The sequence below is a fragment of the Cryptomeria japonica genome, chromosome 10 (assembly GCF_030272615.1).
Source record: "Cryptomeria japonica chromosome 10, Sugi_1.0, whole genome shotgun sequence".
NCBI classification, from domain to species: domain Eukaryota; kingdom Viridiplantae; phylum Streptophyta; class Pinopsida; order Cupressales; family Cupressaceae; genus Cryptomeria; species Cryptomeria japonica.
In genome coordinates this window covers 92,329,324-92,356,314 of record NC_081414.1, presented here as the reverse complement: position 1 = coordinate 92,356,314, position 26,991 = coordinate 92,329,324, and the positions used below count along the sequence as shown (strand labels likewise).

General features: G+C 39.8%; 1 protein-coding gene across 3 annotated transcripts in view; it reads left to right on the top strand.

Annotated features, from left to right (window-relative positions):
• The window catches only part of LOC131049617 (small ribosomal subunit biogenesis GTPase RsgA 1, mitochondrial), a 119,130-nt gene that overhangs the window by 46,044 nt on the left and 46,095 nt on the right, over nt 1-26,991 (top strand). For all 3 annotated transcript variants that reach the window (XM_057983675.2, XM_057983673.2, XM_057983672.2), the window contains exon 2: nt 10,767-10,988. In XM_057983675.2, coding sequence (XP_057839658.2) covers nt 10,767-10,988 — 222 coding nt within the window. The remainder of the gene's footprint in view (nt 1-10,766; nt 10,989-26,991) is intronic.

Sequence of the window (26,991 nt, the reverse complement as noted above, 5' to 3'; positions counted from 1 at the left end):
AGGTGGTAAGAATATACAATGAGGCGGTGATGTTCAGGGGAAGACTTCAAAGCATCGAAAATCAATCGGAGGATTTCCCAATGGCACAAGATAAGATGATTTCCTGTCTTAAAGTGCTACGTTATACTCCTACTCAAGTATTGATACAAGAGGGTCTAATTGAAGAAGGTAACATTTATGACTTCCATCGTTGGCATAGCTCTTTGATGATGATAAAGACACCACTTGATAGGGTGAAAGGAGAGTGCGAAAAGATGGAAGAATCACTTAAAGGCATTCAATCAAAGATCCCTGTATCATTGGAGGATTTGTTAGGACAAGAAATGAATGAAGAATATGGTTTAGATTTTGAAGAGTTATAGGAGGTAAAGAGTGTCTACTTCCAGGGGTTGGAATCAGTTCAAGAAGGCCAGTTGAATGACATTCTTTCATTCACGATCTTCATAAGTCACCTCCAAATAAGACAAACAAAATGGGAGAAAACTCTTGAGGACTGTTTTGATCAGTTGGACGTGGTAGATCTGCAGCTAGATGCTTTGCCAAGTTTCGTCACAGAAGAACTTGAGTTAATCTGTTGGATAATTAGTTGTCATCCAAATTTCTCATTGGTTCTTGCTCTTCATTGTTAGCGATGAAGATAATGCTCCACTTTTGTTGCTTAGTATGGTTGAAAATTTTGTACACTTGGGGAAATATACATAAATGTTTCAACCACAGTGTGTGAGTAAAACTCTCCTAATAAGGAAAGGCTCCCCCTATCTATCTAAAGCTTAAAAATAAAATGGGATGGGGCAGCAGTCTTTCTTCTTCTTTCAAGAAAGGCAATATCCTTTTCTCTTCACAAAAAAGTGATAGCGATTTGATATAAAACAGCAGTAACAACTTTTGAAATGAAATGAGAGAAAAGGAAATGAAGTTTCCTGAAAGCTCAAAGACTTCCGTCACTTCCTTCGGGACGAGACAACAATATCAAGCTCAAAGTCTTGATTATATGAAGTCCTATCTACCCTTTTCTATACTAACGCTATCAAGAACAAATTATAACAGCTCAAAGACTGGAATATCTTATTCTTTTCTACTTAAAACAATGGGAAGTAGTATAAGCTCAAAGACTCACAGCTATTTCTCACAAAATCTGCTTCTAAACTCTCTTAAGAATAAGTGCAAGCACAAAGACTTACAACTCCTCTCAAAAGAGTATTTATTCTAATTTATATTAACCTCAAATACTTGCAGCACAAAGACTGCAAATCAAACGCGATTAAGATCTTTAAGAAACACTTGCAAGAAAGATAATATAGAACACAAACTCAAGAATGTAGCACAAAGACTCAAAGCTTGAGCAATTTCCTTCTATTCCTTTCAATTCTTGAATTCACACATGAAAGCTCAAAGACTTCTTTGCTGTAAATTTGGTAGAGTTTTTGCTTGCTTTCCCAAAAGATAAAAATTACAATAGACCCCCTCAAGTATTTATAGGAGAGGAGTCATGAGAAAAAGGTGGGAGGATCCCAACTAACTTGAGAAATTCTCTCAACCACCAAGACTTATTCAATAACTAACTATGACTTATTCCAACTACAGTCCTAATTGAACACAACTTGTAGTTGCTTTACATGTAATTACAAAAGTGCAAGTAATGAGTTAACTTGCAATTACAAAGTTATTTTTTTACATGTAACTTGTCAAAACAAAATTACAAATGCATAACTAAAACTATTCCATGTGTCTAAAGACGTGACTATAACTGCATCATCCTTTGTATGTGATGATTTTCATGTCGCTTCAGGATGCTAGAACTTGAAGTATTCTGGATTGGTAAAGACATCTTGAACCGGAACGGGAACTTGCATCCTTGTCTTCTTGCTTGGGGTAGTACTATCTTTTCAGGAGGGAAAGGGTTGCCTTCCTCTTTTCATGTCATGACCATCTTTGTCTTGAAAGCATTTTATGCTCTCAACCATGAATTGTTGTTGTATTTCTTCTTTGTATCATCCTCCAATCTTGAAATCCGCTTGCAAAATAAGGCTCATGCCTTAATCCATTGTTTTGGTAGATCGTGTGTGCAAACCGGACTGACAAGGGAAGGGATAAATTGATACAAAAATGGGCTCACAAGTGAATTTTGGGTTTTGGAAGCTGCATTACATGTGTGGGGAAAACAAGAGCATTAACTTGCAATTGTGGAGAACAAACATGCAACTTCATATTTGTAATGGGTAACTACAAGTTTGCACTTGTAATTGGACCTTTTAAACTCATTTTCAAGTGTTTTTTGAGTGCATTTTGGACCAATTTCGGGACCACAGGTAGACTTTAAATGGGGAAAATGAATGAAGGTGTGAAATGAGTGGATGAAATGGTGGGAATAGGGATCTTGATATAAGGGAAATGAAGCTTATGACCAAAAACAACAAGTGCCGATGGTTATGAATGGATTTTTGAAGAACTTTTCCATGTTGATCACATGAAAAATGGGAAGAACTTTTACTTGTAATCAAGTTTTAAAAACCCGATTTTGGAAAGACAAGCTTTTTCCAACTTTGAAACTTGGAATTTCACCAAAAGATTAAGATTTTTCAACCAAAGGGGTAGATCAACTATTTTCATCTTACATGCAATCGGGTTTTTAAATCCCGAATGCAAGTAAAGAGGGAAAATGGGGAAAGACAATGCAATTTGCAAATTGCTTTGCAAACTCGGAACAAAGGGAAAAATCTCTCACAAAACCGATTTTAGGCAAGAACAAAACAAAACCTATAACTATCATGAAGAGAAAGAATCTCTTATAGACAAAAGAAGAAGATTCAAACCCTAGCCACGTTTTTGAAAAAAACGCCATATGTATCAAAATGCCCATTAAAAGCATGAAGAATCGGTCAAGTAAAGCACCCAACTTCCATGCCTAGGCAAGACAAACCAAAATGATTTAGGAAAGACAAGATTCGTGGCACTTGAATGAGGCAAATCATGGCATTTTTCAAAAACGTTTTTGATGTTAAAACACCATAAAACCAGCGATAATGTCTTCCAAATGGCATGAAGAGAGTTGGAAAATGCATGAAAATAGCAAGGAATCCAAAATGCCTTCCTTCTAAGATTTCTCCACAAAAATCGGTGGAAATTGTCAACAAAATCCTCCAATATTGCTGGTCGGGTTTTTGGGAAAGAACAAGTTTCATTTTACATGTAATAGTGAAAATCGGGTTTTAATTCCCATATTACAAGTTTAAAATGTTACTTTTCTCTCAACAAGGCAAAATCGGGTTTTAGAAATCCAATTGCAAGTTTAAAATTCCTCAATTTACACTTTATGGAGAAAATCGGGTTTTTTGGGCACAATAGCAAGTTTAAAATTGTCACTTTATTCCATTTCTAAGCAAAATCGGGTTTTGGAGAGAGATATGCAAGTTATAAATAACTTGTAAAGGGAAAATAAAATCCCTACAACAAGTTTTAATAACTCAACACATGTAGAGAATAAAATCCCCATTACAAGCAAAAGACATTAAAATAGGGGTTTTTCAAAAGAATTACAAGTGACTTTTAAATATGCAATTTAAAATTAACTTGTAACTTATCCAAAAAATCCCTATTATGACTTAAAAAGCCAAAAAGCATCAAGGGGGAAATAAAAAGTAAGTTACAAGTTCTTTTTTCAATAAAGTTCACTTGTGATTAGCCAAAAATTTCCCTACAAAGACCAAAACAAAGGAAATCATTAAAACTTGCAATTCAAGGAAAATTTCCCACCTGCAGTCAAGGAGAAAAAACCCGAAATTGAAGGAAAGACATAGCAAACGAACCCAGAATGCGATGAAATTTGAAACGTGGTTCGAGGATGGACTGAGGATTAAGCCAGTCCAAGGATTAGGTGAAATTTTGCCTCAGGAAGCGTGCCATAGAGTAAAATTTTCATTTTTTGACAAAATTTTCATGTAATGGTCCTTCATTTTTGAAAACAAAAATGAGGACAACATTGCTGGATAATTAGTTGTCATCCATACTTCTCATTGGTTCTTGCTCTTCATTGTTTGTGATGAAGATAATGCTCCACTTTTGTTGCTTAGTATTTAGTAAAATTTGTTGGAAACCCTAATTTGGGCTTAAGTGGTTTAATCTTGGCCTTTGATTTTAGAATAATCTTGGTCCTTCATTTTTTTGGAGCTCTATATAAGCTGCCATTTTTCATTTGTAATCAAGAAGAGAGACTTGAAGAATTGTTGCTATTTTGCTGCTGGATTAATAAAGACATTGAGAAGTGGTGTTTCTATTCAATCTTTGAAGCATTTGCATGGTTATTCATCTTCTCAATTCAAGCTTTAAATTTGTTTAAGTATCTAAGTTGAATGATAGAATGTTTTGTATGATTCATGGTGAAACTCCTAATCCATACCACTAGCTATTTGTTGATTGCAAATTCGCCTTGTGTGGTCAACTGGAATTCTTAAATGAGCTCAAGTTTAATTGTTATTCAATCATTGATATGCATTCAATTAATGGTGTCTATGCTTGGTAATAATTTGAAAATTATCTAGTTTCCTTAGAAGATTGCATTAGTAGAGTTTCATCATACGTCATCCTTCACCCTTGCATTCTTAGATGTAGCTTAGTATCTCTCAACCTTCAACTTTTGCATTTTCTTTATCAGACATCTAGTAGTAGTAGGAAGTAAGAGAGCTAAATTGCATATCATTCGAAAAAGTATTCCTTGAAGTCTAGATATCCATCCCTTAAGAAGTATGTAAGGTCCCTTGGATTAACAACAATCACAACGATCAATTGAGCTTATCCACAAGTCAAGACCCAACAATAGAAACCTTGGAGTCTTCCGATTGATCACATAGTTTAGCATTTGAGAAGATTTTGATCAAGAGAGGATAAGATACTTTTGTATTTTATTCTGTGTTTGATTGTGCCTAAAAACACATCAATAAAACCCACTGTAAAACATAAAATTTTCTTCAAGCATAACCCGCAAATGAACTCCTCAAGGCATTATATTCTCATCTCTAATTTGGATTCCCTAATTAGGGTTGTAACCCTAACACCTCAATGGAATTTAATAAGGTGGATTACTTTATGTTTACTTCCCACTTAACATCTCTTTCACTTAGGATGCACAACCCTATATTATATGCTTTTGCTTTTATGTCCAAGTCTTTTATCTCTCACTTCCCCTTTCACTCTCTTACTAGAATGGATAGTAAGGAAGAGTAAGAACTTAATATAACTTAATATTATAAGTGTATTTTAGGTGACCCAAGGAGAAAATTATGAAGTCTAATGCCTACTTGGCTTAGGTGATTATGCTTAATGCCCCACCGAATCCAAAATAAAGCTTCCTGATAAGTTCTCGTGTTGACCAACTTGATTGAATCCTCTATCTAACCTGTTAGTCTATGAGGACATAATAATAGACTAACCTTATACTGAATTTGGGTCTAAGTGGAAGGGAACATTACACTTATCAAAGCAGAGCAAGACGAAATAGAAAAAGACAAATCAGAATAAGGACAAAACAGGAAAAAGACAAAATCAGAAAAAGTCTAAAGCAACAATTTTTATAAAGGTAATGTTAATATTAATATAAGATTTTCAGAAGTCAAAGGTTCCCAAATGTAAGACAAATATGACAGCTACATATAAGACAAATATGCTGCATATAAAATAAATTTGTCTTAGTTATAGAGTGGTGCGACTTATATCAAGGTTCGATTCAAGTTTTATTAGTTTGCAAGAAGATGTATGTCAAGAGGTGCAATCTATTATGAGATGTAATTTGTTTTTAAAAGAAAAATAAATAAATCAAAGGATATATCAAAGGGTATGTCTAAAATGAAATAACACCCCTCTTAGAAAGAGACACTTTTTCAGATAAATATGAAGATATATATATAGATTGATTTTGAAGGAGAAGAGTGTGTGTTGTTAATGAAAAGACAATCAAGCATATACACTAGATTTGTGAAGAGCCATTAATGAGAAGATAAATTACATATTTAATGAGAACATTATAAGGAGTTTATAGCAGATTTACATGAGGAAATTGTGATCATATTCTTAACAGATTTATGATCAGTTTATAGCAGATTTGAGAAGGGAATTTATGCAGATTGAAGAAGAGAGTTATGGCAAATTTGTGAAGATAATTTGAATGAGGGGTTGGTGCCTCTAGTGAGTTGGTGCTCATGAAGTGAATGAGGAGCTGATGCCTCTAGTAGGTTGGTGCCTACTAAATTTGTAACAAGTAAATTAATACAAGCAATATTTTTGCCATGGCTTTCTCCTGCAAGGGTTTTCACATAAACTTTGTCTTTTGTTGTTGTGTTGCTCATTGATTTCTCATATGTGCTAATACAATTTTTTTTGTTTTCACTATCAGAAGTCCTACGTGATAGTCACAATTGTTTATAAATCTGCTATCCCATGCTATTCTCAAACATTAGTTACTAAAATTGACATCACATACCTTTGCAAGATGATCTTTATTAATGATGTTGTAGGCTATTGCTACCAAGATAGGACACAAAACAACTTGTGTGCTAGCTTGAAGTATATTATGACAACCATGAATTACTTGGTTTTCCGTCCAAATTGAGGCTATGTTGGCTGAAATATTCATTCTTTTTAGCTTAAAATATTTCCCAACACTCTCCAATGAATCCGTGACCTCCAAGGGATTAAACTTGCTTCTGCTCAAGTCTGACATTATCAACTTATAATAGGATTTGATCAAGTTTAGCAACTTTGTAGTGAACAACTGCAAAAGTTAAATTTTCTTGCACTAAGAAGAAAAATGAGCATTCTAATAATTGAAAAGACTAAAAATCTTTCTTATGTAGTTACCAATTGACAAATGCTACAACCCTTAATTAAAAATACTTTGCAAGACTAAAAATCCTTCTAGTAATCGAAAATACTTAAGACTAGAAATCCTTCTAAGGTAGTTACCAATTGACAAATGCTACATCCCTTAATTAAAAATACTCGGCAACCTATCTCTAAGTACGCAAATAAAATCATGTGATGGCTAATTGGAATGATTATGTTAGCACTAAGATTGAAATTTTGATCTATAATCCTCTGTGGTACATTCTTTCCATTATCATTAATCTCTAACAATCCTTGCTGATGATCTCTTGCATACATACTCAACAATGAAGTAGGTCCATCATGCTTAGCTACTCTAATATTCATGTGAGTTTCATCTAGAGATCAGTTGATGGTGCTTGAGGTCTCTTCACTAGGAGCAATACTTTCATACATTAAGCTATAATTGTAAAGATGATCAAATTGCTCACTATTAATTGCTGGTCCGAAAACTTTGACAAGTTGAAAACAACAGCTGATATTGAGAATAGCATCTATCTCATGCTTGAAAACTTCACCTTTCTCAAAATCAGCATACTCTTCTTTTGAAAGTTCTGAAAGGGCAATCTGCCATTCATCTTGTGTAAACTTGCAAGATCTGAAGTATGTAAAACATTATCAGTGGTTATAATCCTCCCATCACTGAAACACAACTTTAACCTTTCCTTAACCAACAATTTTGCTAAGGTGTTATCAGCAAGGAAAACTTCTCCTCCATTGTATTCTTTGTATGTAGAAAATCATGTTATGTCCCCAAATTATAATTACCCAAATTTTGCCCTAATTGAAGTGGGGTAGGGATTAGAGATGCCTGTCACTTTGATTGAAACCCTGCAAGTAAGTTAGGAAATACACATAATCATAATTCATTAAATAGATCTATTAGGTAGGAAACACCAATCATACATATATAAAGCATAGTCCTGATTACAAGATTAAATTATGCTTGAGAGAGTTCAATCATAGAAGGGCATAGAATAGGGTGACTAGATAGGGTGCCCTAGAGACCCTCTACCCTAGGCCCAAGGGTGGACCTTATCCCCCCTTGGCCTCATGTGGTCCATGCCATCCATATGAGGTGGAATACCTAGTGAGTATCTGATAACCATTCCCTTTAATCTTATCACCCCCATTCTACGTCTCATGATAAATGCATCCATTCATCACGATAGAGAGCATAAGGGCCATCAGAATAGGGTGCTCTGAAAGTCTATCCTTCATAGGCCCAAAGGCAGTACCCTCTGTACCCCTTTGGCCTCATGGGACTCCCTGGTCTTATACCATGAGGTGGCGTACCTAGAAGATAATCCCAACACTGTTTCCCTACTTGTAATCCTCTCTCCCTCTATCATGGCTGGAAATACTCAGAATATCTGCAAATATACTGGTAGACATTGAGAACCTATGCAGGAATATATTTGACATATAATAAACCAATTGCAGAATATAATTAATCAGATTTCTATATACCGATTTATATATGAATAAGCAACCATAAAGCATTGCATCATAAATCATGAGTATGCAGTAATAATGTATATAGATACAGCACTTTATTGTATGCACAGGAATTCATACCAACTGTAGTGATAAGTCAGACTGCTGAGAGAAATATTTAATGAGTAATAAATCAGAAACCTTCTATGCTTGAATGACTGATGAATAATTGATTGATTGAATGAAATCCTTTGATTGCATGATTTGAGGTATTGGTGAGTGATAATGTGATGAAGGCTGGTTTGATATATTGGTGAATGATGATTGAATGTATGCTAATTTGATAGAATGATTTGCTGATTGATTGTTGTTTGATTTAAATGATTGGAATGATGATTGATAAATGATCATTGAATAATTGGAATAATCTCTTTTATACTTCATTGGTAAAAGAGTCACCGCCTTTCATAAGACTTGGGTTACCACCCTTCATTAGAATTGGGTCACCACCCTTCATTGCTACCTTTTAGAATAATATATTCTTTCCCAATTGTTCTCTCTTCCTCCCCTCCTCAAATGAGACCCTCTTCTCTTTATATCTTCCATTGTGAGGGAGAAGTCACACCCCTTCAACATGCCTGCCCTTCGAAAGAGTCACAACCTTTCATAATTTCTGCCCTCCTTTGGAAGAGTCCCTTCCTTATTTACTTCCCATTCCTCCCTTCTTCCGTTGACACCTCCTTGATTCACATGCTTCCTTCTTTCTTTCCTCTTCCATCTCTCCTCTCAAATGAGGTTCTCTTCTCCCTTTTATATCTCATGTTTGAGGGAGACACAACTTTTCATTTCATGCCTTTTGACCATTCATTAACTTAGTATAATTTTAATTATATTTAATTTTATATTTTAATTTAAATGTTATTTTTTATTCTTTGTAGTTTAATTTTATTTTTACAATTTTTTTATTAAATCCTATTTCAAACTGGGGACATTACAAACCATTCCTTGTGAGGAGTCATATGGTAGGAGGCACTTGAATGAACAAGCCAAGCATCATTACTAAGAGAGTTAGTTGAAACATTAGAGGACTTATCTGTGGAGGTTTCAGTGCTCTTTTTCTTGTTCCTACACCCCTCCTTCACATGTCTCTTACCATAGTTTCTACACTTCACTCTCCTCTTTCTGAGGGTCTTAGGATGCCTTTTGACATATCCTTCTTTTTATACCCTTTATTAGGCCCTTTCTCCTTGGACCTTACTCAAAAATGCAAGGCATCTTGGGAGCCAGCATTCATTGTCTTCCATCTCCGAAAGAAGAATAGGAATAATACTGTCCATCTTGGTTTCTGATTGTTATATAGTGTCTGGTTTGGTCGAAATAATATTTAGTATGTAATGAATGATTGCTTATCAAGATATTGTAAGACTCCACTTAAATGAAAGTATGATTTTCTATATCAGATTTGATAACATCAGCAAGTTACATGTTTGTAAGCATCTATTGTGATTTGTATTGCTCAAGAAACCAAAAAACAAAAAAAAACAGGGGGTGTTTTTACAACAGAGGAATGAAATTCAGTCAAATTTTGTGCTCATGGCTCAAGACATTTGTGGTGCAAATCATGACAAGGTGAAATAGGCTCTGTGTTTCTATTTTCTTCTTTTTGGGATTTATGCCAAAATCTATGTCACTCTCTTAATTTGAGACCCTAAAATGAGATGAAACCATAAATCTTGCTCCAACATTGAGCAACATTGGCACTTGAGCACAAGAATTCTAACTCTACACCAAAACAAATTGCAAAACAATGCCACTGGTCTTCTTTTCTACAAAAGCTATGCCAATAAACTTTGAAGTCATGCCAAGAACCACAGTGACAGCAACATCAAGAATTGAAGTGTTTCCACCAAACTCTCTGTAACTTGGCTTATTTACAGCTTGACAGTTTCAATATTCTTTGTAATCTGGTTATGGAAAGTTACAGTTACAGTTGACTTACACGCTACATTGTATTATTCTATGCACTTTATTGGTTGTAAATTGAAGAAATCCAAAGTTACAGCTGTATAATTGTAAAAATATATAAATCTCCCACTGTTTTTATGACTTATAGAGGAAGAGTCGAGACCGCATACCTGAGTTGTTTTGTAGAAGTGTTATATCTCTGTGTGTGTGTATATATGATATCACACATGTACAAAACATCTCAGGTGTAGAGTCTTGACTATTTCTCTATAATTAATAAAAAAAGTGGGGGATTTATATTATTTTCCTGCATACAACTGTAACTTTGGATCTCTTCAATGTACAATCATTCAAGTTCTTTCATAGATGTCTTATATGATTATCTATGTGCGTTTGTATATATATACATATAATTCGATTGTACTCATAGATTAAACTGTTCTCATGTGTTACAATGGCAATTAGTAGTTGATGATGTTTGTAATGCACAGGTTCTGCATGCATGGAAAGACAGACTTCAAAGTTGGGGTTATGAGGCACTATATTGCAGTGCTGATAGTAATCTTGGACTGACTGCTGTTGCTAATGTTTTGGAAAAGAGAACATCTGTAGTGGTTGGGCCTAGTGGAGTCGGTAAGTCTAGCTTGATTAATGCCTTGCGCCGTGGTCTAGATATATGTGCTACAAGTGAGATGGATTTATTTGCCGGACAGGTAACTTTTTCTTCTTTTATTGAAACGTATTTTTTGTTAATTAGTAATTAATTTAGACTTTTAGTTGATATCACTGTTAATTGTGAGATCAATTTTCTGAACTTGCCATCTTCAATTCTGGAAGATGGTAGAAATGTGCACATGTTATCTCCTTCAGTCTGAATACCGTTGTGTTTTTTATACAAACCAAAGATATGAATTGTATTGATATACAAAAAAATATCACAAAAGATGACCACGAGCAGTAACCGAGCTGTATGAAAGCTTTGAGACATAAGACTATTAAGTCAAACACCGTGCTATCAAATACAAATCTTGCATAATAAGCTTTGTTTAAACCAAAGTTGAGTAACGGTAATGGAACACAAGATAAAGTAAATCTAAATAACAAAAACTGATAGTCAGCCACTGATAACATTCACAACGGTGGTGTTTAGGTCAATAGAAATCCAAAAAGAGCATAAGACACCCTAGATAGAATGAAGAACAATGTGCTAATGGCCAAAGAACTATTTGGGAACTAGATATAGCTGCAGGTGATCATGAGTGGTGAGACTGGCAGGATTCTTTTGGTTGGATGACTCCATTTTTGCTACCTTGTTTGTGATGCCCCCTAATTAAGCTTGAGAAAACTCATAATTAATTAATAAATAATTAAGTGGCTCTATTTTATTTATAAGCCATTAATTATTAATTAATTGATTAAATAATAAAGTGACTTGTTTAGTCACTAATGAAATTGTAAGTCTCTAATCAGAAATGTGGTTGAACTGTCGATGATCTCATTTCCCTTTTAAAAGGTGATGATGGAGTTTGAGAAGTGTTGAGCACTATTTTTAAGAAAATAAAAACAAAAAAATAATAATATATGTTTCCATAAGCATGAAGACTAATGGATATTTCGGCCAGTAAACTGTATTGAGCACTGCAGGAGAAGTTTCATCGAAAGAGCGTTTTCATCGACACAGGGCATATAAAGCATTAAGCAAAGGTATTTCGGCAAAAAGTTACCTTCGATGAACGCAAGAAACCGCTCATCGATACTCCAGGTTTCATCGAAAAGGTAAAAGCAAAAAGCGAAAAGGCAAAAGGTGATTTCGAAGGAATGTTGTTACCGAAGAAACTTAAGATACATTCATCGAAATGCAAGTTTCATCGATGAACGTAATGTCGAACAAAAGAAAAGCTTTTTCATCGATAAAAAAGGATATCGATGAAAAGGGGATATCGATGAACACTCATAAGCCTTCACCGAAGAAAGAAACTCATCGAAAGTATGGCATCGATGAAACTCACGAGCAACTTGTCGAAAAAGGGGACTATCGATGAAAAAGTGATTTCGATGAGTCTTAAAAGCGGCTTCTCGACGTAAGCTTTTCACCGAAACAGTTATATCGAAGAGAATAAGCTTTCGATGGAAGATTCAAACACTCGGCCGAAGACAAGGGTTTCATCGATAACTTGAAACGCGTGCACTTTGAGCGGACTGTACTTCCCGCGAAGGAGTTAAAGGCCCAGTTGAAAAGTGTCACATCTGCAATTAAGTTTAAAACACTTGAGTAGCCGTTACAGATGCAGAAACATTAACTGTACACAAGTTGCCCATTCAATTGCAGTTGAACTGAGTGAATTTTCGTAAGAATCAGATCGATGCTAAGAGATTGGAAGCTGTGAAGAACTTGCAGAGATTTGCAAACGATAACCAGAAGAGTTGAGCATTCTACCAAGTAAGTGTTGTCTCTCTTATTTACTGTAACTATGGAACCTTCGTCTTCTTCTTCTAAAAAAAGTAGGAAAGGAAAAGAGTTAAACCCTAAAGAGAAGCCCAAGAGACAGAAGAAAGAAGGGAGAGCTTTGACTCAGGACTTATTAGACCAGTGTCCATCGTCTAGTGTAAGGTCCAAAAAGATTAAAAGTGAAGAGGAAGGATTAGAGGACAAATTTGAAAATCTAGGAGACATTTGGACTGAGATAAGAGGGCATGAGTTATTTTTGTTTGGATACAAAAGAAGGGATGCACCCGAACCCATTAGTAATCTATGGAAGAGGAACTTAGGCAAATTAGTAGTTCCAAATGTGTTTGTAGACGTAGAATTAATGAAAGCTCTGGTAAATTGCTACAACCCGAGAACTAAAACCATATGTGATTACAGAGGGAATACATTAGTAGTAATCAACAAGCAGACTATTGATATGGTTTTTGATCTAGATTGGGAAGTCGAGGAGAGCATCGATATGAAGAAACTTACACAGGAATTCTTTAGTTTGGAAAATATCTACAGGACTTGGAGGCTACCTGTTCACAGGCCAAAAGTGGGTGGGTCATTTGTTCAGTTTGGCAAAAATGACAAGGTGCCATTTGATGTCAACCACTTCCATCCATATTTCAAATATACGTATTATACTGCAGCCCAAGTACTAGGCCTAGAGGCTCATCCACTCATGGATATTGGGATTATGGTTCTGTGTGCTGATATTCAATCAAAAGACCCTAGGTCATTTGATTTTGCTACTTATGTTGCGGATGCCTTGAATCATGGGCTGGAAAAATTGAAAGGAGACCTTGTGAATGTTCACTTTTCATTATACTCCATGCTAATGCATATTCTTCTTTATTGTGGACAAGAAATTAACTTCTGGCCAGATGAGTTCAGCATCAGGTCTTATGATAAGAATGGCCTGAAGAAGCCGGTTCAGTTGTGGGTATCAGCATGGGACCAGAGGTTTATGAACAACCAATATTGGCATTTTCAAGAATACTTTGTGAAACCTCTCAGTGCAGCTTTTGGACAACACAGGGATTATACTTTGTCCCCTGAAATTAAGAGGTTCCTCAGGCCAAAGGATTTCTCTCCAGAGTCACAGATTGAACATAATTGGGGTGATTGGTATTGCCATGATAATCACACAGAGATAAGGGTATTTGGATATGAAGGGCAACCGCACATGCTTCCAATTACGGTGCCAGACAGAGTGGCTAGCTTGGAGATTATAAGGCAATTGTCTATTGCCAGTGCTAAACATTTAACTGATTTTGGTAAACAATCTATTGTTCCAGGTTTATTAGTTTTCTCTGATTTCATTGTCAAAAGTTCAAAGAGTTATCATTTATTACAGAATAAATTAAATTACTATGGCATGACTCTGGGTGAGCCTAGGGAGAATTTTGATCCCGAAGGATATATAAGAGCTGCCAGAGCCTCACAGAAACTCAAAGCTGGGATACATATGGCCAAAATGCCAGACGACCTAATTAAGAACCTTGAGCGAGAGGAGGCCAAAGCTTTACAAGGAAAGAGTGAGTTAGTCTGGGAGGCTTACAAATGGAAAAGGGCAAGGGGAATGATAGATGGAGACATAATTGGAAATCTCCAAGATCCTCTGGAGGTAGCTAAAAGGCTGCTTCAACATGAAGCTGAAATTATGCACAGAGTTCCTTCACAATTCCTTCGCTTCATTAATACTGAGAAGGACAGTCAGCCCCTAGCTCACATGTCACCGAGATCAACCGCCAGTAGTATCCCACCTGATTCTCCTAGAGAGGATTATCCTCCTGGTTTCGAAACAGAAATAAACATGGACACAGGAGAAATCAACATCAAGGATGTTGTTGACATAAGAATGACTGAGCATGAGGACTTCGTTGCTGATGATGGATTCGCCTCCTCTAGGGAATTCCTTTCATTTCTATATCAATACAAAGGGGCTCATGTCAAACGAAGCATGGCTGGAAAACCAGAGGAGGAACAGATGAAGAGATTACAAGATGAAATTGATGTCCTCATGAAAGACATGACTCCTGAAAAAGGGAGGAAATTATTAAAAGAGGCCGGTGTGATCATCTTCTCTGGTTGGGATATCAACTCAGCACTCTTATTTGATGGCTTTTTGAAAAAACAAGATTTGAATCAGCAGGTATTGCCCCAGGAGGTAGATAAACTGTTCCTAGGCTCTGGATATGATCCAGACAAAAAGGCTCTCCTACAGTGGGCACTATATCCAAAAGGGAAAAGGCCAATCATTGTGGATATAGAAGAAACCTTTGGGCATCTCATGGTTCATCAGGTTGGAAAGACTGATCCTAGGGTCACTGCAAAGCTCAACCTGGATGTTGCAAGATTGAACTTGGACCAGACAGAGTTTTTGGTCAGAGAGAACATTACATACAAGGGATTATATGAAAAATCCAAGGAGGAAAATCAGAAGCTGCAAGCAAAGGTATTGCAATTAGAAACGGGGACTCCTATCAGCGAATACACCTCATACCCCGCAGGACGCAGCTTGGATGACGTCTCTGATGCCCTGTATTGGAAATATCAGGCAGAGAAGGCCAATAAACGCGCAGATAATATCCAGCAAAAGATGGACAAATTGGTCAACGACATCATAGGACATCGGTTTAACACCATGCTCTTACAGGTCGAACCATATTGGATAGTTTACAATGGAACAATAAAAGCGCTAACAGAGCATGAACGGTTAAGAGCACGATTGCAGGGGGTGCTAAGCAATGACGATTCCATGACGCCAGAAGAAAAGGCTGAGGGTAACGCGTATATGGATAATCATGTCAAACTCGAGGATATGCTGAGAAGAGATTTACAAGAATTAGATGATGAAAAACCCGTTGGAATGCCTTCCGTCTACAAGGAAGGAGGGGTAATAACCTTGGAGGATTTGCGAAAGGAACTTGTCAGCGTCAAGGATTGGGCCTTGTCAGAAATTGATCGGAGTAAGGATATGGCCCCTACCGTCAACCAGATGATATTCAAGTACCTGACGCTAGGGGATGAATTAAAAAAGCAAACGCCTCGAATCAGAACATTCAAAGACGATGATTACATTCATCATTTGGGGCTTTTGAATCTCTTTTTGCTTAAGTTTAGAAACACTCAAGTTAACGACTAATATTTTGAAAAGTCGTGTCTCTTCGTGAAAAAACTTTCGTCCTCATATATATATGAGAATGATTTTTGTAATGAAAAAAGAAGAGAATTAGATAGGATTAAGAGCGAAAGAACGACAGCCTGTAAGTCTTTTGTGTACGAACTTCAATGGAATACAAATCTTGATCAATTGTTTCCCTGCATATGTGTTGTGGATTATTTCATTTTCTTTTGGCAATCGTCTGTGATATTATCTGATAAAGATAAGGTTATTCATATTCTTAAGATCAAATCTATGCTTTATGTTATAATGTTGCAACAAAAGTTTTGCTTGCGGATTGTAATTGTTCCTTGCAAAGCTTAATTGACTGGTCCCTTAAGGGTAGGGTTAAATTCACTCAATCAGCACATAATATAAGCATTCATTTGGTTTTGAAAGAAATAGTAACTGACAGGTTCATAAGGGATGAGTTAAAAAACTGTCTCACAGATTCGCACTATAAGTCCTGAAGAAAATTGTAATGACTCTGTAACCCATACAGTGAAGAAGGCACTGGCTAAAATCTCAAGTTATACTCATCATTTCTTTTCATAATTAGTTATTTTGACAGCTACAGGAGTAATTAAGAAACACAAAGCAAACAATTATCATAACAACAATCTTGAACTCGTCTGCTATATCTCCATTCAAGGAACTCATGCCATTTCAAGATCAGGAGATATCGGAATAGGATAACATATCTGCTATAAAAAGCACTGTTTATTGGAGACATTCAGTGAATAGGTATACCCGCCTAGGTCCTGCAGAGCCTAAAGTGAGAGAGTTAGTAACCAAATAGGTTCACTCTATAAGTTGGCCAAGTCAATTGGAGGGTTTGATCATAGGAGTTGGCATTTCCTTAGAACCTATCCAATCTGTTGATTTGAGACCCAACAAGAAGCATGGAGGAATTTGGTAAATGAAAATATTAGAAAGCTTTTTGCTTTCAGAGAAGAGAACTTGAGGACGAAAACCTTCAGGTCTCATAGTGGATTGGATGGAAACCCAATCACACTTATGGGTGGATTCATATCAGAGTTCACAGTTGGATGACAATGAGATAATCTGAGAAGTATTTTGCAGAGGTATTTATGTTGATTACAGAATATGGTTTATTTGAATGATTTATTAATTTGCAGAGAATAATATTTTAAGCCGATATGATATATTGTGCTATGCTGTTGCTTGGAAATATTTTTTTGATTTTGACTACAGTCCAGGCAAAGATAAACTGAGATCGCATGCTCCTATTGGTGGAAACTTGAATCAGTTATGTAATTTGGGAATGAACTCTAAGGCGTCTGGGTATGGTGAGTCACATATACTCATGTCATTAGCATGGACAGTGGTTTCTAGAAGGTTCCCGTCAATCTATATTTCTGTGAATCTACTATTGTTGGGGCATATCTTATTTGGAGATCAATAATATATGGGAGTTCATTCAGAAGGTGTTACCATGGGCCTCTTTCTGTACCATGTCACCTTTCTTTATTGGTCATTGTGTTGAATGAGGAAATCCTACAGAAATGGAAGAAGTCTGTTTTTCATATATCTTGTAAGCTAGTTTTGGTGATTGGATTCGATACTCCTCGGCGAGAGCTTTCCGACGAGCTACCACTCACGCTATTCGGAGTCCGATTGCTAATATATTTTAATGCCTGTAGTGTTATTAAAGTAACATTTAATTTAATTGTAAAATATTAAAGTGTTACTTTAATATTTATTTTATGGGGATGTGTGCAAATCAAAGGGGCACCCAAGGGAGACATAAGTGGATATTTTAATATGTTTTATATTGCACATCTTTTATCCCACATTGCTCAAGTGAGTTGGGTCGACCCTTGGAGAAAGAATAAAAGGAAACTTTTGTGGCTTCATTCAGCATGTTGAATATAAGAAGAAATTGATGTGTGAGTTGCAGATCCGTTCTTGGCATTAGAGGACGTCTATCCTCTCTTGTGACATTCTAGACGTCATTCCCTTGGGGTTTGGCCTTTGGAATCCATTGCTATCAGCTTCATTAACAGGCAGATTGGGTGCATCTCCAGCTATAGGCAGATTTGGTGTTTTGCTCATACCTTCTCCACTTCTTGACCAATGCTTATGCCATTCTGAAGGGATGATGACTGATTGAAGACTAATTAATACTGTAGCAGCACTGTGGCGCAACACTATTCACATTACTGTAGCATGACACTATTCGTGCTACTGTAGCGCGGCACTATTCATGTTACTGTAGCAGCAAGATGGGAAGTCATTGCTGGAATATTATGTCAAAAATGCTGGAGTATTTAGTGAGTTGAAAAATCTGCTATGTATTTGATTTTAATAATTCTGGAAATAATATCATATCAGCAGTAGTTCATTCTTCATGTTGCATATTATTGTAATTTCCTTCTAGTTCATGTTATGTGATTTCAAATCTATGCAAAGACTTAAAAACAAACAAACATTTCATTTCCGAAGCTATAAGGGGATTTAAACATTAAACGGAGAAATAAGGAGTTGGATGCAAACTGTTTGACTAAATTCCTATCAGCAGTTGGTTTAGTTTTTGGGCATTCTAGGGTGTCCATTACATCGCAATCCTCCATGCTGCTCTTCCTCCTCCTCCCCTCCCTGTTGTTGTGATTCCGCTTCCTCTTCTTCTTCTCCAGCCATGTGTGGTCCCATTTAGAATCCTTCATCCACTCTCCTACTCCTTAGTTTCTTCGGCCTCCTCATCGGAATCTTCCATGCTGCTATCCTCTTTAACCTGTTCAGCTTCCTCCTCTTTGCTGGCTGTATGGTATCACCAAGAGTGTCCAAGTGGGCATAATAGTACATGGATGGTTTGTTGGGTTCCACCGTACCGCTTGGTTCAAAAGTACCCCACATCTCTGGAGGTACTTGTAAACGTATTGCATCCAAGAATAGACTGATGGCGTGGTGGCACATATAAAATGTTTTGTGCTCCAGTTTGAGGAAATTATGAATCCTCTCAACTAAAAATTGTCCCCAGTTGTAAACTTTGCCACACTTGATGCCATTCATGAACCCTATCATCCAAATGGCTATATCGGATGCACGGCTTGCCCTCGTGAGTTGACTTTTCACCAAGTCCATCAGCATCCTCCACTCTCTCGGTGCAATAAAAGCACGCTTCAATCCTCTACTATTAGACCAGGCACTCTTCCATTGTTCTTCTGTCAAGTCATCTCTGCACGCCAAGTCCAGCAGCCACTTTTTCTCTTTGGTGAGCTTCTTGGCCAGTTTTGCTGCAGATGCTCCCTTCTCGGGTATACCAAATACCCTCCTGAAGTCCTCAGCCTTGAAGGAAACCCGTACTGTGCAGCCCTGGAATTGAATGATGGAGGCTCTTTCCTGGCGGTTGTATCCAAACACCATGGTCCGCAACACCGGTTCAAAATCCTTGCTATTGAATGTTGGCATCTGAAAGGCATGGTCCACCTGTGCTTTTCTGAGAGAATCTTTTATCACATGGTCGGGAGGGGTTTCCTCCCACCAAACACGACATTCACTGCCGGTCACACTCTCGAAGGCCACATTTTCTACAGTAACTCCTTCTGAGTCCTTCTGTACTTTTGGTTTGATTTTCGCCTTCTTGTTGCTGCTAGCTAGATCTGTAGCAGTCATGATTGTGTTGTAATTTCTTTGCCTTGCACTCCTGTCTGTTGTCCTTGACCGTTATTATAATTGTCTGAAATTTTGTCACGCCAATTCGTACGGACCATTGTACTAGTTGTTGCCTCTCCACCGTACAGATTGGTCCGTACACTTCCCTCTCCGGACCGTACAACCTCTTCAACTTTCGCAAACTCTGCACATAACTTTGTACGGATGGCATGAAAATTCCCACAAATACTTTTGAATTTTCTCTGCAACTTTTCCCTGCGTCGGCACCCATACGATACCGTACAATTGTCTTCCTCCTGCCCCTATGATCTCCTTCTCCCCGTTGGCACCCGTACGTTGCTGTACGACCTTCTTTGTTCACCGTATGACGTCTCTTGAATGTGTTGTGTTTCATATGGGCTACACTGTAGGCCGTCTTGCAACCACCATACATCGCACGGACCAACTTGTACACAATGCCGGAATTGCCCTACGCAGTACGAACCAGTTCGTGATCTTCGTGCACTGTGCTGAGTCCACCGTACGATATTTTGCTGCGCCCTGACTTCTACTATCGTATGTCCAATCCGTATGCTGTACGGTTTGAGATGTGCACACTGTGTTTTCTTCTTGTCCGTATGCCGTACGGACTCCACTTCCTTGCTGTGTGTGTTGGCCGTACGACCCTTCCTGCACTTGCCTTCTCTCCTTTGCCCGTTCTGCTTCCACAAGCGTGATCTTGCCCGTGTGTTGTGTACAAATGGGCTCTCCAAGGGTTTTTATAGTCAATTTTTTTTTCAGGGTTAGGGTTAGGCATAAATACTTTATTAACTTTTTATAAAATAATTGCCTTCTTACTAGTATTTTTTCCTTACTTATTTCCATCACTTTTGCCTTATATTTTAATTTTTTAATGCTCACTAACCCTGGCCCTTTTATTTCGTCCATATATTCTTCTTTTCCAACTTTTAATACCCCCTCTCTTAACAATTGTTTTAAACTTTTCACTTGACAATATTTCTTAAATGCAACTTTCCGTACCTTCAGTTTACTAAGGTGTCCTCGTGTCAGTCGTTCAGTTCGCCTTTTGTAATTTTCAGGGTAGCTTGTCGCCTTTGCGAACCCTTTTGAATGATCTTTTCGCCCCCTTAGTTTCCTCCTTGCTGTATGGGTACTTGATTTTCTCCTTGCTCTTCCCTTGCCACTCGTCCTGATTTCCTTCCACCTTTTAGTTGGTCCTTGGCCAGCGTCCTCGTCTTCTATGTTCCTCTTCACTCCTGAGGGGTCATCCTGAGTCCTTAGCTTTATCTCCGAATCTTGCAACCACATACATACGTGTGGCATCCTCCTGTAGCATTCTTGTGTACAACATGTCCCCACGTACTCCAAGTCCCATATCTTGTCGACTAATGGAGTGGGTCCCACCCCTTTATATCGCCCGTCAATGTAGTGGTCTCCGTATTGTTGGTACCATGTTACTTTTTCTCTGTCAACCTCTGGGGGCCCTGCGGGGTTAGGGATCACTTGATATAATGAGTTTGGTCTAGCTTCCAATTCGCCTGGCTGGGAGGCAATGATGAACAATTCCTCCGTTTTCAGCACCATCTTTAAACAGGGACCTAGAGTTGCCCTGTACTCTTCTAGGTCAAGTTCTTCCTCCAGGTCTACAGGTTCCTCCTCTTTATTTTTATTCTCGGCTTTCCTTTTGGCTTCGGCTTCTTCGTCAATATCATATGCGACATAACCCCTCTTGAAGACCTTCATATGGGGCGCACTTCTTCCAATGACCTGAAATCCGTACCCACACAGTCGGGTCCCCAAAATATGCATTTGTCAGGTGTTTATGGATCCTTGGAACCGCAACACCTTCCACCCGCTTCGGCATAAGCCGTTCTTTCATGCATGTAAGCGGCTTAGCCCAATCTTCATCCCTTTGATAGGGCTCTGCTTTCACCACCAGGCCTTCTTCCACCTCCCTACTCTGGCCGATGGTCCAGTTTCCTTTTGTAGCGTATCCTAGCATGTTGATCCCTATCACAGGTTTGTTTCGTTCTCTGTAGACTTTCAGTTTCAAACCATTCATTGGGTCCCTGATTGGATTGTTATCCAAGGTGGATAGCTTGATTGCCCCGTTCTTGCCGACCTCTCTGATCTTATAGGGTTCGAGCCAACGAGCTTTAAACTTCCCTGGTTGGAGTTCGTTCCGACCGTTATACTTCAAAACCAACTGCCCCGGCCGGAAGTTGACCCACCGTAGGTGCTTGTCATGCCAGCACTTCCACCATCGTTGCGCTGACTCCATTGCCCATTGTGCCATTACCCTCCGTTCGTCCAGTTTCACCAGGTTGTCAAGCCTTGCACTCAAGCTCTCTTCATCCCCGAGTCTATTATCCACCGCCACCCGCAGGCTTGGTATGGTGTACTCGACAGGTACCACTGCCTCTTGTCCGTACATGAGCTGAAACAGGGTATGCCCTATAGTGACCTTGTAGGTCGTGCAATAAGCCCACAACACCGCTGGTAGCCTTTCTTCCCAATCCTCCCGCTCCACCCCGCACAACTTATAAATTATTGACACCAATACCTTGTTGGTTGCTTCTGCTTGTCCGTTCGCTCGGGGGTAGTACGGGCTAGAGAGATTGTGAAAGATCTTGAACTCCACGATCATGGTACAAATTACTTGGTTGACAAAATGCACTCCCCGATCACTTGTGATTTGAAGGGGTATCTCGTACCTAGTGACGATCTATTCCTACAAGAACCGTGCCGTACTTAGAGCTGTATTATTTGGTAGGGCTCTCGCTTCTACCCACTTAGTGAGGTATTCTGTAGCCACTACAATATATTTGCACCTATGCATACTGCTTGGCTTCAAGGGTCCCACAAAGTCCAGACCCCATCGTTCAAATAGCTCCTGTGGCTGAGAGGGAAAGAGGGGCATGAAGTCCCGCTTGAGTGGTTTTCTTGCACGTTGGCAAGTGTCAGACCCTACCACCCACTCCCGAGCATCAGTGTGTAGAGTTGGCCACCACAAACTGACCATAAGTACTTTTCGTGCAGTTGCATCTCGTCCCATGTGTCCACTTGCTAACCCGTCATGTGCTTCCTTCAAGACACTGGGGATTTCCTCCTCCATGACACATCTTCTCAGGGATTGATCAGGTCCCATTTTATACAACAAGCCATTGATTAGTTGGAAAGTCTTACTCTTCAATGCCAGCTTCCGCCGTTCCCCCGGAGGCATCTCCTTTGGGAATGTGGAAGTAGAGAGGTACCGGCCGATCTTCTCGTACCGCGATGGTAGTACTGCAATCTGGAACAAGTGTGCATCCAGAAAGTCCTCGTTCACCCCTTCGGCCGACTCTCCTGACTTGATCCTTGACAGTTGATCGGCTATCACATGTGACTTCCCTGGCCACACAATAATGGTGAAGGTGAATTCTTGCAAGAGCAGCAACCGTCTACTTACCCAACTTTGGATGATTGGTTTATTTACCAAGTACATTAGTGCCTGATGGTCCACGTAAAATGTGAACGGAGTAGCCAACAGGTAGTGGCGAAACTTTTGTATCGCGTACACCATCCCGAGTGCCTCCCTCTCCGTTGTGTTGTAGTTCCGTTCGACCCTTGACAAAAGTCGGCTAGCAAAAAAAACGGGGTGATCCAATCCTTGCGTTCCCACTTGCGCGAGGGTAGCACCAATGGCGAAGTTGGAGGCATCGACGTGTACATGAAACTCTTTATTCCAATCCGGGTACACTAGTATCAGTGCACTCACCAGCCGATCCTTCAGTTCCTTGAAGGCTCCTTCCTGCTCCGTACCCCATACAAACGACTCTCCCTTCCTTGTCAGCTTGTTTAGGGGCCAGGAGACTTGTGCAAAGCCTTTGATGAATCTCCGGTAGTAGCCAACGTGGCCTAAGAATGACTTCACCCCTGTTACATTCATCAGATTCTCCATATTGATGATCACCCCTATCTTATCTGGGTCTGTCTTTAGGCCTTCTTTACAAACAATGTGGCCAAGGAGCTTTCCTTGCGGTACCATAAACCTGCACTTCTTCGGGTTAAGAGCTAGCCTAGCTTTCCGACATCTCTCCATACATTCTCCGAGTGCCTTCAGATGAGTGCCCTGATCACTGAAAATAGACCAGTCATCCAAGAATGCCCTCAAGTTCCCTACGGACATTTTGTCAAAGATGTGTAAAATTATTCTCTAGAAGGTTGCCGGTGCATTACATAGCCCGAAGAGCATGCGATTGTAGGCGTACACCCCCTCTTCCACCACGAATGTAGTCTTTAGCTTATCTTCTTCCGCAATACTTATCTGATTGTGTCCCGAGAACCCATCCAAAAATGTGTATATCTTGTGCCCAGCTACTTCTTCCAAGATGCTGTCTGTGAATGGGATTGGAAATGGGTCTTTGATTGTTACTGCGTTTAGGTACGTGAAGTCTACGCATATCCTTATCTGGTTAGCCTCCTTCTTGAGAGAAATGACTATTGGGGAGATCCAGTCACTTGTCTCCACCTTAAATATGATCCCAGCCTCCAACATTTTGTTGATTTCCTCATTCACCTTGGCCGCGTAGTTCTTGTTCATTTTGTACAGTCTCCTCCGTACGGGTTGGGCTCCTGGTACGAGGGATATGCGGTGTACACACAGTTTCGTAGGTACCCCCTTCAAGTCCTTGTAGGTCCAGGCAAAGACGTCCTTGTACTCCAGAAATATCCTGAAGGCCGCCGCCTTCAGTACGGGGTTCCAATCATCCCCTATGAGTATCACCTGCGGGTCCTCGTCCTTGCTTAGATTGAGTTTTTTCACATTCCTTTCCTCATACTTGATAGGTTTATCTTGTTCAAACCGATGGGCTGGTGTGTCATCCACCCGTGCCATCCCTTCCTGGTACCTATCGTACTCTGGGGGAAATGACTGCTCTTTCGTACTGCCACTTGATTCCCCAATCTCGCATATTTGTAGCATGTGGCACTTGGGGTGGAAGACCTCGTAGTCCTCCATTTACCAATGGAAGAGTCCGGCCAATGAACTAGTTCCATCTTCAGAGCATTTGTCCAGTTCTAGCACTCCTTCCTCGTTGGGTTCCCTACCTCCTCTGTCTCCTTCGGAACCCCACTCCCATCTGTTTGAGTCCTCCGAGTCGGAGTCAGACGACTTAAGCTCTTCACTGACGACCTGGCTCCTCAAGTCAATCACATACTTATGACCTTCACTCTCGATTGAGAGTGTATTCTTCTTCTAGTTATGATTGGCTCTAGCCATGATCAGCCATCCCCTTCCGAGGAGGGCGTCGTACGCTTTTCTCTCCAGTGGAATGACTACGAAGTCCAGAAGGAATTGCTATGTCTCGATCACCACCTTTTGTGCCATGAGAGTCTAGAGGGGTTTGATGCGGTGCTGATCCGCATCGACGAGGTGGAATGTTGGTGGCCAGAGGATAGGCTTGCCAAGACCCCTCTAAGTTTCTTCTGGTAGCACGTTGACTCCAAACCCGCCATCCACAATGGTGTTTGTGAGCTTCTGCCCCATTATCTCCATCTCTACCACGACAGGTTTCCGTCCAATGCTTACGGTGAGCGGCATAGGATCTATGTCATCTGTACCAGGTTCTGTCACCAGAGCCGTACTAGATGGTTCTGTCGTCGTTCGGTGTTCCTGGTTGGCAGTGGTGTCACCGACTACATTTGTCAAGGCCATCCTCAACTGCGGCATGGTCTGTAGGAGGTCGGATACCCGTACGGGTATAGTGGTCTGTAACATCTACTTAATGATAGTTTTTTCTGGTCTCGATCGAAGTGGGGTACTGGCAGCCGGTTGCAAGGCCCTTCGTTCTTCTGCCATCGCACGTTCAATGTCTGCCTTGACTTCCTTGAGTCTTTCCTTCTTCGTGTGAGGGTCAGGATACGTGGCTTTCTTATTTTGCAATCTTGTGATTGCCAGTACACCTTCCTCTGGTTCTTTTACCTCCAGCAGATTCACCCCTTTTTGCTTTGGACACTCTGTGTCCTCGTGATTTCCCGAACCGCACCATTTGCACAACAAACTCACTGCGTTATCTCCATTTTGACATTCCCGCGCAAAGTGATCCCATTCGTTGCATTTCCGGCATTGGATCATGGGTCGTCCTTTTGCGTTGTACTGAATTCTACTCGGCATGTTATTGTTGGACCCATTGTTACCCCGCCGGTTGTTTCGGTATCCTCTAGGAGAGGCGTCCGAGTTTGCTGTTGGCTTCGGATGTGTCGCTGGCGATGTGACTTGGTCGGGTTGGGCGTAGAGCACTTGGGTGCTTCTTGCTTTCAAGTTGTACGGGCATTCCTTGATGGGATGTCCCATCACTTGGCAAATGTCACTAAAGGCTTTTCGAAGGCAACTCTCCTTAGTGTGCCCTTCTGTCTTACAATCGGTGCACCATAGTTCCTTTCCTTCCTTGCCATTTTCTTTGTCAACCTTTAGTTCTTTCATCATCCTCATCATATCCCTTCAAAGTGCTTGTACGGTCTTGGATTCCCTGTCGTTGTCTTCATCCGTATTATCACCATCACTCACTCGGCGCTTCCCTCGGGATGTCTTATTTTCATTCTCAATATCCATCGCGTAGTTGTATGCTTCGTCATACGAGGGCGGAGGGACCACCTTCATCTTCTGTTTGAGGGACGATACTAGTCCTTCAACAAACCATCTCTTCTTCAGGCCATCAGTTGGCTGGTTCTCCATTTTGTTAAGCAGTTCCCTCAGCCTTCTGTTATAGGCCCGCACACTCACTTTTTCCTTGCTTGGTATTGTAAATCGTGGCCACGATTTCATTGTCATCCCATAGGAGTTTAAACTTCTCTTGGAAAGCCTTCTTCAGGTTGTTCCATGATGTTTTATATTGGGCATCCAGGTCCGTATACCAGTCAATTGCTATTCCTCGCAGGGTGGCCGGAAATGCCTTCAACCAGTAATCCTGGTCGTCTTGGCCATTTGCCTCCCAAATGGTCACGCATGTCTTACAATGTCATACGGGATCCTTCGACCCGTCGCCCATGAATTTTGGAAGCTTTTGTTTCTTTGGAGTGTGTGCCATTGTTTTCGTTTGGAGGGTTTTATGTAGCGCTTGGAAGTTATTATATGCCCGGAAGGTATTATGCGTCTGGAAGGTACCGTACGCGTTTGACCTGGTTGGACCTCTGTCCGTAGGGCTTTGGTCTCCTTCTTGGGGTTTTTGGGTCTGACCCTCCTATTTTGGTTTCCTCCGTCAAGGACAAATTCTTGATGCGGGATAATGTCGTTTAAAAAATATTGGCGATCTCTTCGTACAGATCCCGTACCGCCTCCTCCCCTTGTTCAGAATACTCTGACGGGCTGCGCTGCGACTCGGCTTCAGAACCTTCTTCACTCAACGTCGAGTGTGGGGCCTGGTCGGCAAGATCCTCCTCTGCTACGTCTGGAAGTGGCAAG